The sequence below is a fragment of the Eleutherodactylus coqui genome, chromosome 5 (genome assembly GCF_035609145.1).
Source record: "Eleutherodactylus coqui strain aEleCoq1 chromosome 5, aEleCoq1.hap1, whole genome shotgun sequence".
Taxonomy (NCBI): Eukaryota; Metazoa; Chordata; class Amphibia; order Anura; family Eleutherodactylidae; genus Eleutherodactylus; species Eleutherodactylus coqui.
This window is the reverse complement of record NC_089841.1, coordinates 8,718,284-8,737,789: the sequence shown is the minus strand read 5'-3', so window position 1 is coordinate 8,737,789 and position 19,506 is coordinate 8,718,284. Positions and strand designations below refer to the sequence as shown.

The window sequence follows — 19,506 nt, the reverse complement described above, 5'->3', positions numbered from 1 at the left end:
TTTATCCCCCTGTAATGTATCCCCTGTAGATAGAATTACTGATTAGCAGCAGTTAGGAGACATTTTACATCTTCTGGTCTGTTATTATGTTCAGACTACATTGCTTTATACTATTATATGTCCACGACTATGGGGGGGGCGTCTCATCTATCCACGACTATGGGGGGCGTCTCATCTGTCCACGACTATAGGGGGGGGGGGTCTCATCAGTACACGACTATGGGGGGGTCTCATCTGTACACGACTATGGGGGGGGGGGGTCTCATCTGTCCACGACTATGGGGGGGCGTCTCATCTGTTCACGACTATGGGGGGGCGTCTCATCTGTTCACGACTATGGGGGGGGGGCGTCTCATCTGTACATGACTATGGGGGGGCGTCTCATCTGTACACGACTATGGGGGGAGCGTCTCATCTGTACACGACTATGGGGGGGGGCGTCTCATCTGTACACGACTATGGGGGGGGGGGCGTCTCATCTGTACACGACTATGGGGGGGGCGTCTCATCTGTACACGACTATGGGGGGGCGTCTCATCTGTCCACGACTATGGGGGGGGCGTCTCATCTGTCCACGACTATGGGGGGCGTCTCATCTGTCCACGACTATGGGGGGGGTCTCATCTGTACACGACTATGGGGGGGGTCTCATCTGTACACGACTATGGGGGGCGTCTCATCTGTACACGACTATGGGGGGGGGGGTCTCATCTGTCCACGACTATGGGGGGGCGTCTCATCTGTTCACGACTATGGGGGGGCGTCTCATCTGTTCACGACTATGGGGGGGGGCGTCTCATCTGTACACGACTATGGGGGGGGGCGTCTCATCTGTACACGACTATGGGGGGGGCGTCTCATCTGTACACGACTATGGGGGGGCGTCTCATCTGTACACGACTATGGGGGGGGGGCGTCTCATCTCTACACGACTATGGGGGGGGGGCGTCTCATCTCTACACGACTATGGGGGGGGGGGGGGCGTCTCATCTCTACACGACTATGGGGGGGGGGGGCGTCTCATCTCTACACGACTATGGGGGGGGGGGGGGGGGCGTCTCATCTCTACACGACTATGGGGGGGGGGCGTCTCATCTCTACACGACTATGGGGGGGGGGGCGTCTCATCTCTACACGACTATGGGGGGGGGCGTCTCATCTCTACACGACTATGGGGGGGGGGGCGTCTCATCTGTCCACGACTATGGGGGGGCGTCTCATCTGTCCACGACTATGGGGGGGGGGGGTTGTCTCATCTGCCCACGACTATGGGGGGGGGGGGGTTGTCTCATCTGCCCACGACTATGGGGGGGGGGGTTGTCTCATCTGTCCACGACTATGGGGGGGGTTGTCTCATCTGCCCACGACTATGGGGGGGGGGTTGTCTCATCTGTCCACGACTATGGGGGGGGTTGTCTCATCTGTACACGACTATGGGGGGGGGGGTTGTCTCATCTGTCCACGACTATGGGGGGGGGTTGTCTCATCTGTCCACGACTATGGGGGGGGGGGGTTGTCTCATCTGTCCACGACTATGGGGGGGGGGTTGTCTCATCTGTCCACGACTATGGGGCGGGATTTGTCTCATCTGTCCACGACTATGGGGGGGGGGGGCGTCTCATATGTACACGACTATGGGGGGGGCGTCTCATCTGTCCACGACTATGGGGGGGGGCGTCTCATCTGTCCACGACTATGGGGGGGGGCGTCTCATCTGTCCACGACTATGGGGGGGGGGGGCGTCTCATCTGTCCACGACTATGGGGGGGGAGCGTCTCATCTGTCCACGACTACGGGGGGGGGGGGCGTCTCATCTGTACACGACTATGGGGGGGCGTCTCATCTGTACACGACTATGGGGGAGGGCGTCTCATCTGTGCACGACTATGGGGGGGGGGCGTCTCATCTGTGCACGACTATGGGGGGGGCATCTCATTTGTACACTACTATGGGGGGGGCGCGTCTCATTTGTACACGACTATGGGGGGACGTCTCATCTGTCCACGACTATATGGGGGGGCGTCTCATCTGTACACGACTTTGGGGGGGCGTCTCATCTGTACACGACTATGGGGGGGGGGCGTCTCATTTGTACACGACTATGGGGGGCGCGCGTCTCATTTGTACACGACTATGGGGGGGGCGTCTAAACTGTCCACGACTATGGGGGGGGGCGTCTCATCTGTACCCGTCTACGGGGGGGGCGTCTCATCTGTACCCGACTATGGGGGGGCGTCTCATCTGTACCCGACTATGGGGGGGACGTCTCATCTGTCCACGACTATGGGGGGGCGTCTCATCTGTACACGACTATGGGGGGCTGTCTCATCTGTACACGACTATGGGGGGGGGCGTCTCATCTCTACACGACTATGGGGGGGCGTCTCATCTGTCCACGACTATGGGGGGGCGTCTCATCTGTACACGACTATGGGGGGCTGTCTCATCTGTACACGACTATGGGGGGGGGCGTCTCATCTCTACACGACTATGGGGAGGCGTCTCATCTGTACACGACTATGGGGGGGCGTCTCATCTGTACACGACTATGGGGGGGGGCGTCTCATCTCTACACGACTATGGGGGGGGGCGTCTCATCTCTACACGACTATGGGGGGGGGCGTCTCATCTCTACACGACTATGGGGGGCGTCTCATCTCTACACGACTATGGGGGGGGGCGTCTCATCTGTCCACGACTATGGGGGGGCGTCTCATCTGTCCACGACTATGGAGGGGGGGGTTGTCTCATCTGCCCACGACTATGGGGGGGGGTTGTCTCATCTGTCCACGACTATGGGGGGGGTTGTCTCATCTGTCCACGACTATGGGGGGGGGGCGTCTCATCTGTCCACGACTATGGGGCGGGGCGTCTCATCTGTCCACGACTATGGAGGGGGGGAGCGTCTCATCTGTCCACGACTACGGGGGGGGAGGGGGGGCGTCTCATCTGTACACGACTACGGGGGGGGGGGCATCTCATCTGTATACGACTATGGGGGGGGCGTCTCATCTGTACACGACTATGGGGGGGCGTCTCATCTGTACACGACTATGGGGGAGGGCGCCTCATCTGTGCACGACTATGGGGGGGGGGCGTCTCATCTGTGCACGACTATGGGGGGGGCATCTCATTTGTACATGACTATGGGGGGGGGCGCGCGTCTCATTTGTACATGACTATGGGGGGACGTCTCATCTGTACACGACTGTGGGGGGGGGCGTCTCATTTGTACACGACTATGGGGGGCGCGCGTCTCATTTGTTCACGACTATGGGGGGGGGGGCGTCTCATCTGTCCACGACTATGGGGGGGGGGGGCGTCTCATCTGTACCCGACTATGGGGGGGGCGTCTCATCTGTACCCGACTATGGGGGGCAGCCGTCTCATCTGTACCCGACTATGGGGGGGGTGTCTCATCTGTACACGACTATGGGGGGGCGTCTCATCTGTACACGACTATGGGGGGGGCGTCTCATTTGTACACGACTATGGGGGGACGTCTCATCTGTGCACGACTATGGGGGGGGCGTCTCATCTGTCCACGACTATGGGGGTGCGCCTCATCTGTCCACGACTATGGGGCGGCGTCTCATCTGTCCACGACTATAGGGGGGGGGGCGTCTCATCTGTCCACGACTATGGGGGGGGGCGTCTCATCTGTCCACAGCTATGGGGGGAGGGACGTCTCATCTGTACACGACTATGGGGGGGGGGGGCGTCTCATCTGTACACGACTATGGGGGGGGCGTCTCATCTGTACACGGCTATGGGGGGGCTTCTCATCTGTACACGGCTATGGGGGGGCTTCTCATCTGTACACGACTATGGGGGGGCTTCTCATCTGTACACGACTATGGGGGGGGGCGTCTCATCTGTCCACGAGTACGGGGGGGGGAGGGCGTCTCATCTGTACACGACTATGGGGGGGCGTCTCATTTGTACACGACTATGGGGGGGGGGTTGTCTCATCTGCCCACGACTATGGGGGGGGGGTTGTCTCATCTGTCCACGACTATGGGGGGGGTTGTCTCATCTGTCCACGACTATGGGGGGGGGCGTCTCATCTGTCCACGACTATGGGGGGGGGCGTCTCATCTGTCCACGACTATGGAGGGGGGGGCGTCTCATCTGTCCACGACTACGGGGGGGGAGGGGGGGCGTCTCATCTGTACACGACTACGGGGGGGGGCGTCTCATCTGTACACGACTATGGGGGGGGCGTCTCATCTGTACACGACTATGGGGGAGGGCGCCTCATCTGTGCACGACTATGGGGGGGGGGGGCGTCTCATCTGTGCACGACTATGGGGGGGGCATCTCATTTGTACACGACTATGGGGGGGGGGCGCGTCTCATTTGTACACGACTATGGGGGGACGTCTCATCTGTCCACGACTATATGGGGGGGCGTCTCATCTGTACACGACTATGGGGGGGGGGCGTCTCATTTGTACACGACTATGGGGGGCGCGCGTCTCATTTGTTCACGACTATGGGGGGGGGGGGCGTCTCATCTGTCCACGACTATGGGGGGGGGGGGCGTCTCATCTGTACCCGACTATGGGGGGGGCGTCTCATCTGTACCCGACTATGGGGGGCAGCCGTCTCATCTGTACCCGACTATGGGGGGGGTGTCTCATCTGTACACGACTATGGGGGGGCGTCTCATCTGTCCACGACTATGGGGGTGCGCCTCATCTGTCCACGACTATGGGGCGGCGTCTCATCTGTCCACGACTATAGGGGGGGGGGCGTCTCATCTGTCCACGACTATGGGGGGGGGCGTCTCATCTGTCCACAGCTATGGGGGGAGGGACGTCTCATCTGTACACGACTATGGGGGGGGGGGGCGTCTCATCTGTACACGACTATGGGGGGGGCGTCTCATCTGTACACGGCTATGGGGGGCTTCTCATCTGTACACGGCTATGGGGGGGCTTCTCATCTGTGCACGACTATGGGGGGGCGTCTCATCTGTACACGACTATGGGGGGGGGGGCGTCTCATCTGTCCACGAGTACGGGGGGGGAGGGCGTCTCATCTGTACACGACTATGGGGGGGCGTCTCATTTGTACACGACTATGGGGGGATGTCTCATCTGTCCACGACTATGGGGGGGGCGTCTCATCTGTCCACGACTATGGGGGGGGCGTCTCATCTGTGCACGACTATGGTGGGGGGCGTCTCATCTGTACACGACTATGGGGGGGGGCGTCTCATCTGTACACGACTATGGGGGGGGCGTCTCATCTGTCCACAGCTATGGGGGGAGGGACGTCTCATCTGTACACGACTATGGGGGGGGGCGTCTCATCTGTACACGACTATGGGGGGGGGGCGTCTTATCTGTACACGACTATGGGGGGGGGGCGTCTCATCTGTACACGACTATGGGGGGGGGGCGTCTCATCTGTACACGACTATGGGGGGAGGGGGCGTCTCATCTGTACACGACTATGGGGGGGGCGTCTCATCTGTACACGACTATGGGGGGGGCGTCTCATCTGTACACGACTATGGGGGGGGCGTCTCATCTGTACACGACTATGGGGGGGGCGTCTCATCTGTACACGACTATGGGGGGGGCGTCTCATCTGTACACGACTATGGGGGGGGGGGCGTCTCATCTGTACACGACTATGGGGGGGGCGTCTCATCTGTACACGACTATGGGGGGGGGCGTCTCATCTGTACACGACTATGGGGGGGGGGGGCGTCTCATCTGTACACGACTATGGGGGGGCTTCTCATCTGTACACGACTATGCGGGGGGGGGCTTCTCATCTGTACACGACTATGGGGGGGGGCGTCTCATCTGTACACGACTATGGGGGGGCGTCTCATCTGTACACGACTATGGGGGGGCTTCTCATCTGTACACGACTATGCGGGGAGGGGCGTCTCATCTGTCCACGACTATGGGGGGGGGGCGTCTCATCTGTCCACGACTATGGGGGGACGTCTCATCTGTCCACGACTATGGGGGGGGGGGGCGTCTCATCTGTCCACGACTATGGGGGGGCGTCTCATCTGTCCACGACTATGGGGGGGCGTCTCATCTGTCCACGACTATGGGGGGGGGGGGGCGTCATCTGTACACGACTATGGGGGGGGGGGGGCTATTACCTGATACTGACCTCTGTCATCGGATGAATTCCGTGCACCTTCATGGTTATAAGCTGCACCTTACATCCCTCCTCTTTCTTTTGCTGTGTCTTGTTATGTTGGTCTGTATTGTTAGTCAGCCCATGTGCTTTTAAAGAGTTTCAAATAAAGTTTATTTTCTTTTAGCCTATACCTGTGAAGGGCTTCTTATATATAATATATAGACTTTCCCGTCTCTGTGACTAAACATCTTATCAGTCCATGACTATGGGGTAGAGTCCCAACTGTACACTACTAAAGGGGGGGAGGCGTCTCATCTGTACATGACTATGGGGGGTCTGCCACCTTGTAATCCTGCTTGAAGGGCAGCATGATGGAATTAATGTGCTGTTTTAATCAAGTCTGATTGGCTCTGCCCATGTGGGGTGAAAAGAAAATGCAGCAGGATGAGAGATGGGCTATGGGGGAGGCGGAATCAAGCACAGCACTGATTGGACCAAGGCTCAGCCAATCGGTGCTGAATATACTGCATATATACTGCACTGCCAACCACTCATCAGTGCACCGCAGAGGAGGAGGAGCGCTGTGAGCACTGAGAGGGCAGTACATGTGGGGGTGCTGATTACTGGGGGACAGAGGAGTGGGGGTTGGGAGAAGTCTGCAGGGACCGCCCCTATGACTCTTCTCCCCTTTTCTGACTACTTTGTAAAGTGTGTTTTCTTTACGCAGCTTTTATATTGTTTAACCTTCTTTTCCTTCAGGTTCTACAACACCGGATCCTCTGCTGAGATCCGTCTATAAGAGAACTCATCCCGGCTGACCCGTGAAGGTTGGAGAAGGACAAGCAAGATGGCGGAAAGTATATTAAATGTCACCCTAGAGATACTCTTCCAGCTTACTGGAGAGGTGAGAAATTCTGATGATGTCACTGGAGAGGGGAGAAAGTCTGATGATGTCACTGGAGAGGGGAAAGAGTCTGATGATGTCACATTACATCATTCTTATCTATGGCTGAAGTTTGAAGTCGTTAGAATACAGGCTGATTTGTATCCAGCTTTCCCAGGCTCCGGCACGCATGCGAAGCGAAAGCTCAAATCACAACCTCTTCCATTCCAACGCACGCCAGAGCTCTACAATATGCATACAAAAACGCTTAAATGCTGCCCCACCAATTTTCATGGGCATTGGACCCGATTTATGAATAAATACAGTCTGTCTTGTAGTATTATTGTTTCTTGTAAAACAGACAAGGCTGAACTGATAAATTGTAGATTTATTCTAAAAAAGGTCCAGCGGTGCAATATGTACAAAGGTCTACAAGGAAAAAGGTTGTTGCATGGGAGCATAAGGAATACAACATGAATACAGATTTCAAACAAACAGGAGAAATTAAAAGAAAGTTACCAGGTTAGGATTTCGGGTCCAATATCTGTTGGTGGGGATCCAGAAACTCGCGGACCATCCATATGCCGCAACATACCCCCATAATGGATTATGAGTATAGAAAGGGTGCATCATTGGGGTATAATGGGCTAAATAAACATAAGTTTCCAAAGAGTGCCAAAGGTAAAAAGATGGTCTGATGTTTATACCCTCCCAAAAGAGAACATATAAAATTATATACTTTATTCTCATTTATGCGCTCAAAACAGACAAAGACACTTTAAAATTAAGGTATAGGTGGCTGAACTAAATCCTTAGTGAGTGCATAAAAAATGAGGACAGTTGTCTTTAGCCACTAATATAATCACAAAGGACGTAATCGCTTGTCACCAATAATGGGACGCACAGGGTGTCAGTTACTAGAGGTGCTATAAAAGCTGAATTATAAGCTTCCAGTGAACTGCTCTGCTGATTATGCATCAATCACAGTTGTGACAGAGGCTGGAGATGTCAGAGAGGTCTCTGTCAGACCACAAAGGATGGCCCCAACGTCTGGCTGCCTATAATCATTATTTGTCTACTAGAGCCATCCCTAAACCTAGTCTAAAAACATGTAACACACAGCCTATAGCCTACCTGAGCTCCCACGATAAAGCTTCCGTGGTGAAGCATGTTGGGAGGGCATGTGTTACACGTGTTACATGTTTTGTAGACTAGGTTTTGGGATGGCTCTACCATGCAGAAAAATGAGAATAGATAGCTAGTAATAACTGACATCCTGTGCATCCTATTATTGGTTGCCAATGGTTACGTCATTTCCCCAAACACTGCATGCTGTGTGATGATATTAGTGGCTACAGACAATTGTCCTCACAGCCCGCTCAGCAGTATATATTCAGTTCTTTTATGGACTCAGTAAGGATTTAGTTCAGCCACCTATTCCTTATTTTTAAAGTGTCTTTGCCTGTAATACACGCATAAATGTCAATAAAGTATACGATTTCATATCATTCTCTATAACCATAAGGCCATCTTCTTGCTTTTTGCAATTGTTTTTAGAAATTATAAGGGATGTGGTCACTGAAGAGGTAAGAGTTTCTGATGATGTCACTTTACATCATTCTTATCTATGGGAATAACAGATGATGTGACTGGAGAGGTGATGGTCTCTGGAAATGTCTGCAGTGATATTTAATAATGTCTCCCCCATATACAGGATTACACAGTAGTGAAGAAGACCTCTAGTGATGGCTGTCGGGCTGATGGATGGGGAAGACCCCGAAGTCCAATCCCGGGGCCCCCACTGCACCCCCTGATACATGAGGACATCAATGTACAGAAGATTCTAGAACTCACCAACAAGATGATTGAGCTGCTGACTGGAGAGGTGATGCTGCAGGGAATGCTGGGACATTATACAGTAACAGCACTGGAGGCTTCTGGGTAATGACTGTATATTGTGTTGTCAGGTTCCTATAAGGTGTCAGGATGTCGCTGTCTATTTCTCCATGGAGGAGTGGGAGTATTTAGAAGGACACAAGGATCTGCACAAGGAGGCCATGATGGAGGACCACCAGCCACTCCCATCACCAGGTAATAGACAGGACTAAATCCACGGGGACTTTATTATCTGTATATAAAGAATGACTTCAGTGTCCGTCTGTGTTTCCTGCAGTTCCATCCAGTAAGAGAAGAACCCCAGAGAGATGTCCCCCTCCTCTTCTTCCACAGGACCATCAGGTAGATGGAGATGTCCCTCTGATCTGTAGAAGGCTGTGAAGCTCTTGTCTTCAGTCTTATTAGATGTCTTCTCCTTGTGTGATGAGGCCGGTGGAGATGGCAGGATTACCGCTGACCAGAGACATTACATCTTGTCTGGATCTTCTCCCAGTGTTCTGGCGGTGGAGACTGCTGGTGGGAATAAGGAGCCAACAGGTTGGATTTATATCTATCTGCTCCTTTATTTCCCCCGAGACAAGCAGCGGATGTGTCTGGTAGACGCTGATCTCCTCCACTGAGACAACGTGCAACGTGTCTAGCCATGCCGGATATACATGTGTATGAGGTTCCTGAGGGGTCATTGAGCCGCCATGTAATATCTATGTCCGGCTTCTAGACTGGAAGCTATGTGGCTCAGATAACTACTCCTGTTAGGTCATTATGTCATGAAACATTCCACACGACTTCTCCAACCGTCTGCTGACTTCTACTATATTTGTCTCACAGCTTTTGTATGAGGATGAAGATCTGACCGATATTAATACTACAGAGATAAATGTGATTGTCAAACAGGAGTGTGAAGAGGAGATTCCTATAGATGACTATCCAGGTGAGTAGTAACCACTAATTACAGCAGAGAAGATGTGATTTCCGTACATACAAGCTTCCATAACTTTCCCCTGTATCACTGGCCTCCTAAGTGGCCTATTGGTGTAGTATTAGCCGGCAGGAGTGTCACTAATTCCACCAGAGCTTCCAGAACCGTTAGAGATGTCCAGTCCGATATCTGATCTGTGGACACCATGCCCAACATAAAGGTCTCACCCCTCAAGATCTACCTGTCTATAGGAAAAGCCCTGGATAAGCGTCATGAGGTACTCATGGGCCGAGTCACTTACTTCCTCAATGTGTTTTGGGTGGAAGCTGTCCCATCTGAGGTTTGTGGGCCGATCAGTAAGTTTTGCTTGCTTTTTACAATTGTTTATCATTAATTCCTTCAGAAGGCTCGGTGATCCGGGGATTATTCCAGAATTACAAGGTTTTCTTTTCTTTTAAAATATTAGGTTTTTATTAAGTTTTCAACAGTATAAGTGTTAAGTAAAAATTGAAAAAGAAAAAAAAGAAAATAAAAACAGTGGTACATTTCTAGGTGACCGTGTAGGCTGAAACCATTATATAGTAATTAAAGTTCGTGATCTGGATGTTAGATAATCGATGGTCAAGAAAACATTCCGTCTTGAGTTTAAGAGTAAACATTAGACTATCAATTTAGGAAAATAAGAGTAAGAACTTTGGAGCCAAGCCATCCAATCCCACCTGACACTTTCCCTTCTGTTAAAGGCACTAGAGTGCATGCTCTCATGCCAACAGTTGTTAAAGGGGTTGTCTCGCGCCAAAACGGGTTTTTTTTTTCCCATAGGCCCCCCGTTCGGCGCAGGACAACCCCAAAGGATGTGTTAAAAAAAAAAAATTTAATTACTTACCCGAATCCCCGCTCTGTGACGTCTTCCTTCTTCCTTCTTCTTCCTTCACCAAGATGGCCGCCAGGATCTTCACCCACGATGCACCGCGGGTCTTCTCCCATGGTGCACCGTGGGCTCTGTGCGGTCCATTGCCGATTCCAGCCTCCTGATTGGCTGGAATCGGCACACGTGACGGGGCGGAGCTACGATGACAACGCGGGACCAGCTCTCCGGCACGAGCGGCCCCATTCACCAGGGAGAAGACCGGACTGCGCAAGCGCGTCTAAAAACGCCAGAAGACAGCGAATTTAGACGGAGCCATGGCGACGGGGACGCCAGCAACGGAGCAGGTAATTGAATAACTTCTGTATGGCTCATAATTAATGCACAATGTACATTACAAAGTGCATTAATATGGTCATACAGAAGTGTATAACCCCACTTGCTGCCGTGAGACAATACCTTTAACGCATTTGATTATGTCAGATGGAGATCACGGAATAACTGCACCAGCAATATTTGATCTACATGCGATCAGAGCGTGCAAGATCGGGGGCGCAGAGTGACAAGGATTTGATCTGAGTCCAGCTTTAATAGGGCCAGAGAGAGATTGGGAGAAACCTGGATGCCACTGAAATCTCTTATGAGCTGAAAATCCTAACCCCCAGAGATCGGACAGGTACGGGCAGCCCCACCACAGGTACAGCAGTGATCCGTCCATCGCCCCGCATCTCCAGCAACAATTGGAGAAGCAAGGAGACAACTTGTTTAATAAAGCAGGAGTTAAATATCATCCATATAGTTTCTTACAGAAATTTTGGTTAGTACATTTAGAAATAGAGCCAATTATGGAGTATGACTCATACCATTGACTATGAGAGACTGGTATTTTTAGATCATCTTCCCATATCCTAGCACTTATAGGCATTGTCCATATTATCCATGGCATTGTCCTTATTATTTAAAGAGTTTTGGCCCATTTTTTGGTTCTCTGTTCTTTACCAATAAGGCACCTGAGGAGTTGCTTTTGCGACAGAAACACACTGAGCCAAATTAACATTTATAGAGTGAACCATTTTAGGTAACTAACATTTAGATTTATCGAGTGAACCATTTTGGTGTTTTCCAATCTGAAACCCAAGATAGATCGAACTCTGGGTATATTCCTGCTTACAGCTGGAACTTATTTAAGGAAACAGTACTAAGGACTACTCTTTTGATTTATTTTGGCTTTTATGGGAAATATTTATAAAACCAATGTGTATTAAGACTTGGTCCGCACCGTTAGGCTATTGGACAAGCCTAGTTGGTTTGGATATAGATACGCACCTTTTCATTTAGTGCAGAGTGGGATTGAACGTACTGGAATTCACCCTTCCGGTGAACTACCTCCCATGGATGGAATAGCCACTGTTGGCCCCTTCGCTATTTAGTGAGCAAAGAAAGATCATAGACTATTGAGACTGTTCGACAATTTTCTCATGTAGGATTGCTCATGGGCCATGAGTTGTTCGTTTTGTAATAAGAGGCAGCAGAGAACCTATTAATTATGGTGATTGCCACCGGCAAGGAAAGAGCTCGGCTCGTGAGAGCTCGGAAGACATCATCCACATAAAGGCCTATTTTGGGCTCTCTAGCACCCACCTGAATCCCACGCACATCTGGGGCAATCTAATATGCTCTGCGAAAGGCTTTATTAGTAGAGCAAATATTCGTAGGGACATGGGGCAGCCCTGCCTAGTGCTATTACAAATTAGAAAGGTTTTAGACCTGAAGCTTGATGAGTAGACACAGGCATTAGGAGAGGAATACAGGGACATTGTAGGGGATATGAAATTTTCCTCTAAACCAAATGTGTCCGGAGTGGCTTTGAGATACTTCCAATGTATCCTGTCGAATGCCTTCTCCTCATCTAGTGAGAGAAGCAGAGAAGGAATCCAACCAGACTCTTCCACATCTACCAGGTTGATTAATCTTCTAGTGGCGTCTGAGGTTTGTCTGTTTTTGATGAAACCCACCTGGGCATTTTGATTTAGGTCTAGAAGCCAAGATCTTGGCAAAATTCTTTACATCGGAATTAAGTAATGCGATGGGCCTAAAGTCAGCAAGGGAGGTAAGCTGCATTCTTGCCTTGGGGATTGCAACTATCAAGGTGCTAAACATCTCCGGAGGAAAAAAGCCCAGTCGAGTGGCATGACGAAAACTTTTTGAGAAATAAGAGGCTAATACATTTGCCATTTTTTTATAATATTCATTATATAGGCCATTGGGGCCAGGGGATTTTTTTATTTTGAAAGAAGCAATAGTATCTAAAATCTCTGTCTGGGAGATCTCACTGTCAAGATATTCAGATTGTGACTTGGAGAGACAAGGAAAAGCGACATTTTCCAAACAGCCATTGATAATATGCGCATCAGGTTTTTCAATTCTATAGCGAACTGTAATAATGTGCAAATTCCTCTGCTATTTCACGGGGATTAATAGGACTCTAGTTTGGGATTCAGAGGTTTTTACTCTCCTAGCCAGAAGTTTAGAAGCTCTGTTTCCCTGGCTATAATTAATTAACTTGGATCTACAGAGGTACATCTTGTATTTGTTCGCATGAGGACATATAAGCAGAATCGCGCTTTTTCAATTCAAGAAGTGTATTATCAACAAATTTCTTTTTATTCATATCTTCTAGATGCTTAATATGCAACAGGAGGTGATCTATCTCTTTTATTCTCTTTCTTTTCGAAAGGTGGTTTTTTTTAGAAAGTGGCCTCCTATTACAGCTTTATGGGCACACCATATAGACGCAACTGAGACGTCATCAGTATCATTTATATAGAAGTATTCTTCCAAACGTTTGAGTTTCACCTGAGAATTCCAAGTTGTTGAGGATGGAATTATTCAGCCTTCATAGGGACGATGGCGTGAAGTTAAACACCTCATTAACAGCCAGGGAAACAGGAGCATGATCATACCAGGTTATAAGACCTATGTCTGTCCAATATATTTTTTGAAGAACCAATTTCTCTATTAGAAAGTAGTCGATACGGGAGTATACTTTATGTGGGTATGAGAGAAATGTGTAGTTTCTTTTACTAGCTTGTTGGATTCTTCAGTGGTCATATAAGTCACTCTGGAAATTAAGATCTTTTTGGTCCCAAGAATTACTAGTGGGAGATGTACCGCTTCTGTCTAGGGAGTTGTCAAGTATCGATGCTTCTTGTTTAACATTAGAGAGGTGATCCAGGACTTTCCAGACAAAAGCGGATTGTTTGGAGTTTGGTGAGTATATTGTGAGGATAGTATAGGGGGCATTATTAATCAGACATACATGAATAACAAATCTGTTTGGTAGCATGTGCGGAGAAAATACATGGGAAATTTTAGTTTTTGAGCCCAATAGTGTCTACTTCGTTCAGATGGGTTTCTTGGGCACAAAAGATGTCAGAATTTTGTTTGAGGGCTTCTTTACAGAAAGGGGAACATTTAAAGGGACCTTAACATTTAGTGAACCATAGTTTAATTACCATGTAGTCCTGTAGTATACACGCTGCACCTGCTGGGACCACACGCACAACCCCAGGCTCCAGAAGCCTCTCCCCAATATCACACCTGTGTTTGTAGAAAAAAACAACTTGAGCTTAAATGAAAAACTTGATGTTAATTTTTAGGAAATTTAACAATAGCTTACTTATGTACCAAAAATCTTAAACATAAAAACAAGTAAAATATAATACCAAGCCTTGGTTCTACGTGAACCAAAGAATAAGCTGAGAAAGAGAGTTTAAACACCTGTAATGGGGGGTGATAAGTAACATTGGAGATTAAGAGAATAGAATAAGGCTGAGGCATAGAACTAAAAGAATTTTTGGAGCATTTCAAGATCATAGAATGTGGCCACCTATGACTGGAGAAAAGAGATGTTAGTAAAGTAAGTGGTTAGGTGGCAGTCCTGTTTTCTTGTGATCTTGTATTTCTGCATTCAGGTGGAGGTCTTGGATGGATGTTTGGGAGGGTCTTTTTCGTGATTTGCCGGAAGTGTTCTGGACGGTCATTGGTTCTAAAGGAAGCTTTTTGAACAGCATCTTTGAAGTGAAAAAAATGCAACCTTACGAGAACATCCCTGGGTGTAGATTTTAGGATTTGGAAACCCTATGGGCTCTATCTATAAGTTGATCAGATTTTGGTGCATTAGGAATGATTGCAGAAAAGAGGTCAGTGAGGAATTCCACAAGCTTAGAATCCTTTAGGTTTTCTGGGGTGTTTTTAAAACTGAGGTTGTTCCTCCTTGACCTGTCCTCCAGATCTGCAAACTTCAGTTTAGTTACTGGGATGTTGTCTCCCACCTCGTTACGAGAATCCACCAGAGTATTATGGGCTAAACTGAAATCCACCATCTTTTCCTCATCACGGGAAGGTGGGGGGGGGAGGCATCGATCGCTCACTCACCGTGATCTCTGGTGTCTGTAAGGACATGCTTGGCGGCTGGATAATATGTGGGGAAGCCTCCTCCTCAGCGGCAGCAGGATACTGCAAGAGAAAGCCTCTTTTTCAATGCCGGCAGTCAGCAGCGCCGCGGGCAGGAGCCTCATGTGGTGCAGAGGCCTCCGATGTCACAGGGGAATCTCTTTCACACTAGCGGAGAGGAGTAGAAGTGGTGCCGCAGCAAGCCAGTATGTGGGAGAATCTGGGCTTAGTCGGACAGTGAGGGAGGGCTGTAGTTGCGGGCAGGAGGCTCCAGGACTACAGCAGGCCACAATCCAGTGCCATGGGTCAGCAGAAGGTGCAGCTACACAGGTCTAAAGAGGGCTAGGGGAACAGGAAATACTGCCTTTTAGAGTCAGTAGAGTTGATAGAGCTCTTTTTTTCCCCACGTGGACAGCAGAATTGAAGAAGCCCTGTGACTTCTCCCTTTGACTGCTAAGCCACACCCTAGGTGTTCAAAGGTGTGGATGTTTTTCAGTGAGAGCGCGGACGACTGACGAACAGTGGTGTGACACCTGTGTCGCACCGAGATCAGCCGGGGAGCCACAACTATCAGACTCACCACCACCAGCATGCGCAGGAATATGATGGTCAAGCACCCCACAAGGTGGGACGAAGGCCATTCACTGCCTCCGGGTCGCACTACTGCCTTTTTCCCTGTGCCCTAACCTGCCACACAGATCTAATCCCCCTCTCAGGACACAGGCACGAGCGCCTCCCGGCCTGCACCCACACCCTCACTTCCACCATCCTCCACTACATCCAGCAATGTCTCTTAGCGCAGCGTTCAGCTGTTGCTAACACAAGAGTTGGAGCGAAAGTGCAAATACGCCGCCACGCACCCGCACGCACAAGCTTTAAAACGTGCACATTGCCAAATTAATCAGCCTGGAGATGCTGCCGTACAGGCTTGTGGAAACAGAGGCTTTCAAAAACATGATGGTGGCGGTGGTCACGTGCTACTCGGTCCCCAGTTGCCACTATTTTTCCTGGTGTGCCATCCCCGCCCTACACCAGCATGTCTCCCGCAACATTAACCCCTTAACGACCAGCCCATAGTGTTTTTACGTCCTACCCAAGTGGGCTTTATTCTCTGAGGACGTAAAAACGTGTCCTGCAGAGAATAAAGCCCCTCGGGCTCTGGACGTGACCGCTCCATGCTGTCGAAGCCCGCAGGTAGCCGACAGCATGGAGCTGTCATCCAGGGCTGCAGGGACACCCCCCTTCCCCGGCAATGCGATCGGCGCTGTCCAATTGATAGCCCCCGCCGATCGCATAAAAGTTAAAAAAAGTTTTTAAAAAGTTAAAGATTCAGCTGCCCTGATGGATCGGATTCATCAGGGCAGCTGAAATTACTCACCCCCGTCCGCCGCACTGCTTCTTGCTCTCCTGTTCTTCCGGGTCCCGAAGCCAGGCGGCATTACGTCAGCCGCATGCGCAGAAGGCCTGGCGGCCCGGGAAATTTAAAGTCTCCTGGCTCCCGGCTCCTGTAGGTAGCCGGGAGGCAGGAGATGTCAGCGGGAGGTAATCCACTGGCAGAAACAGAACAAAGCATGCTATATTTTACCGCGGATATCCGCGACCTAGAGCCCATTGTGCTCTATGAACGCGGATATACTCGCAGCCCATGTGCAAATACATTGTGCACGGGCTGCGGGTACCCGGGTCATCTCTAAGCGATGGCGTGGGAAATATAAACAAAAACGGTGTACTGGGCATGACCGCCTGTGTGAGTAGGCAGTTATGCGCAGTACATTACGTGGCCGTACGCAGGGTTACAGCCGGGCTCACAGCAGGAATCCGCTGCAGGCCTCCGCAAGCGGATTCTGCATCCGGCCGTGTGAGCCCTGCGTTATTCAGATCGCTACCTGTAATCCGTAATTTACAAGAAGCCCCGGGAACGCTCGCCTTCATGCAGTTCCAGGAGCAGCTTGTTGAGCGCCTTCTGTGTGAGACCGCCGCACCTCAGCAAGCTTACGAAGACTCACTGAGCGCCACTTTTTACACCCCATCCCTGCCGCTGAGGTCAAGAAATACCCCCAAAAAAGCGAGAGAGGAGGGGGGATACCCGGTTTTATTGCCCCATGTGCCCATCCCAACCAGCCTCCGTAATTACCCCTGTCTTCGGACATAAAACGCAGTTTATATTATTACTTTTATCTAAAATTTAAGGAATGCCAAAAAATGGGGATGGCGGGGGGTGGGGGGATTATTTTTAGGAAGTCCATGTTTTTTTCGTATAAGGGCGCCTAACCACTTGCGTTGCCGATTTTCGCGCATGAAAAACGCGGCGTTTTCGCGCGTTTTCGGCTGCATTTTTTGCGGGTTTTTTGCAGCCCTCCATTGACAATCATGGGTGCATTAACCCCTTGAGTGGCAGGTTTCCTACCACCCTGTCGTGCCCACCAGGGCAGGTTTTTTAAAATGGTCTAATCATTGAATTTCAACTAGTTTTGCAGTTGCGTCTCAAGAGCCATAACTTTTTCATTTTTCCATTGACATGGCCATATGAGGGCTTGTTTTTTGCGGGACAAGTTGTGATTTTTTAAACAGGGGGGAGAAAAAAAAGGAATGGAGAAAAAAGAAAAAAAGGGGCCATGTCATTAAGGGGTTAAATAATGTATTAACTTCCTTCTCTGGGTCATTACGACGCATGGATACCACATGTGTGATTGTATTTTTGATTTTTTTACAAAGTAAAGGGAGACAAGTGTTTTTTAAATTTTTTTAATAATTTTTTTACTTTTTCTTTTTAATTTTTTTAAATTTTTTTTTTTTGTCCCTTTAGGGGACTTCCACAGGGACCCATCAGGACCCCTGATCACATTCCGGGGGTCCGATGGTGACAGCCCTTTACATGCTGCAGTGACAGCCCTTTACATGCTGCAGTCACATAGACTGCAGCATGTAAAGGGTTAACACAGCAGAGATCGGAGGTTTTCTCTGATCTCTGCTGTAAGAGCTGGTGCCTAGCTGTCCTCTCACAGCCAAGCACCAAGCTCTTCCTGCCACAGAGACCATCGGCTTGCTTCTGACAAGCCGATGGTCTCTATGGCAACCTGTAAACAAAGCAGGACATTGCCGAAATGTCGGCAATATCTTCTGCTGGTTTTTCAAAGCCCTTGCTTTGTTCTCTGTGGGTCTGTGCAGGCAGAGCACACTGTCACAGCTTGTGGCATTGTGCTCTGCAGCTCCCATAGTGATACATAGCCCGGAAATCTTCCGGGCTATGTTGCTATGAGCAGTGGAGCTCGTCCCCGGAAATTTTCCGGGCGTGCCACTCAAGGGGTTAAGAGAAAAATAAGGACACATATGCAACTGACAGTTCCTATGTGAAAAAACCCCACGAAAGGGGAAAAAAAACCCAGATGGACAAGAACACATTCTATACTAATGGCTCTTGAGAAAAAACGCAAAACATCACAGGAAAAAAAAAATCGCAAGTGGGTAGGCACCCTAAGTGTGCAATCTGGCCTGGAATTTATTCAGTTGTACCATGAAATCCAGCAGGCATTCCCTCCATTATGGGCCTTGCCATGTGTCCTGTAAGTAGATTAGGGCCACAAGGGGAATGTTTTTGAACACGGGACAAACGGAGGTATCCATTTTGGGGTGAACGTCTTCATTCCTATGTACACTGTACAAAAAAACCTGTTTTTAAATTGACAAAATTGCCAAAAAAAGAAAATCATAATTTTTTCCTTCTGCTTTGCTTAGATTCGTTCAAATACTGTGGGGTCAAAATACGCAGTACACCCCTAGATAAATTAGTTAAGGGGTCTAGTTTTCAAAATGGGGTCATTTGTGGGGGTTCTCTATCGTTTTGGCCGCTCAATGGCTCTACAAGTGGGCAATGGGGCCTGGAATTTATTCCGTTGTACCCTGAAATCCAACGGGTGCTCCTTCCATTATAGGCCTAGCCATGTTTCCTTTAAGTAGATTAGGGCCACAATGGGTATGTTTATGAACACGGGACGAACGGGGGTACCCATTTTGGGGTGAACATCTTTATTCCTATGTGTGCTGTACAAAAAAAAAACAGTTTTTAAATTGACACAATTGCCAAAAAAATGAAAATCATAATTTTTCCTTCTGCTTGGCTTAGATTCATTCAAAAACTGTGAAGTCAAAAAAGTCATCGTACCCCTAGATAAATTCGTTTAGGGGTCTACTTTTCAAAATGGGGTCACTTGTGGGGGTTCTCCGTCGTTTTGGTCACTCAATGGCTCTACAAGTGGGCAATGGGGACTAAATCTCCTTCAAGCAAAATTTCTGTTCCGAAAGCCACCGACTGCTCCTTTCGGTTTGGGCCCCGTTGTGCATCCAGACATAAGATTAGGGCCACAATGGGTATGT

General features: G+C 49.8%; 2 protein-coding genes across 2 annotated transcripts in view; both read left to right on the top strand.

The window, feature by feature from the left end:
* Positions 1-19,506, top strand: part of LOC136628683 (zinc finger protein 420-like) — a 312,230-nt gene that overhangs the window by 160,195 nt on the left and 132,529 nt on the right. The gene's annotated exons all lie outside the window — the stretch shown is intronic.
* The window catches only part of LOC136627285 (gastrula zinc finger protein XlCGF57.1-like), an 83,366-nt gene that overhangs the window by 50,228 nt on the left and 13,632 nt on the right, over positions 1-19,506 (top strand). The window contains exons 5-6 of the mRNA XM_066602270.1: positions 9,168-9,232; positions 9,719-9,821. Of these exons, the coding sequence (XP_066458367.1) occupies positions 9,168-9,232; positions 9,719-9,821 (168 nt within the window). The remainder of the gene's footprint in view (positions 1-9,167; positions 9,233-9,718; positions 9,822-19,506) is intronic.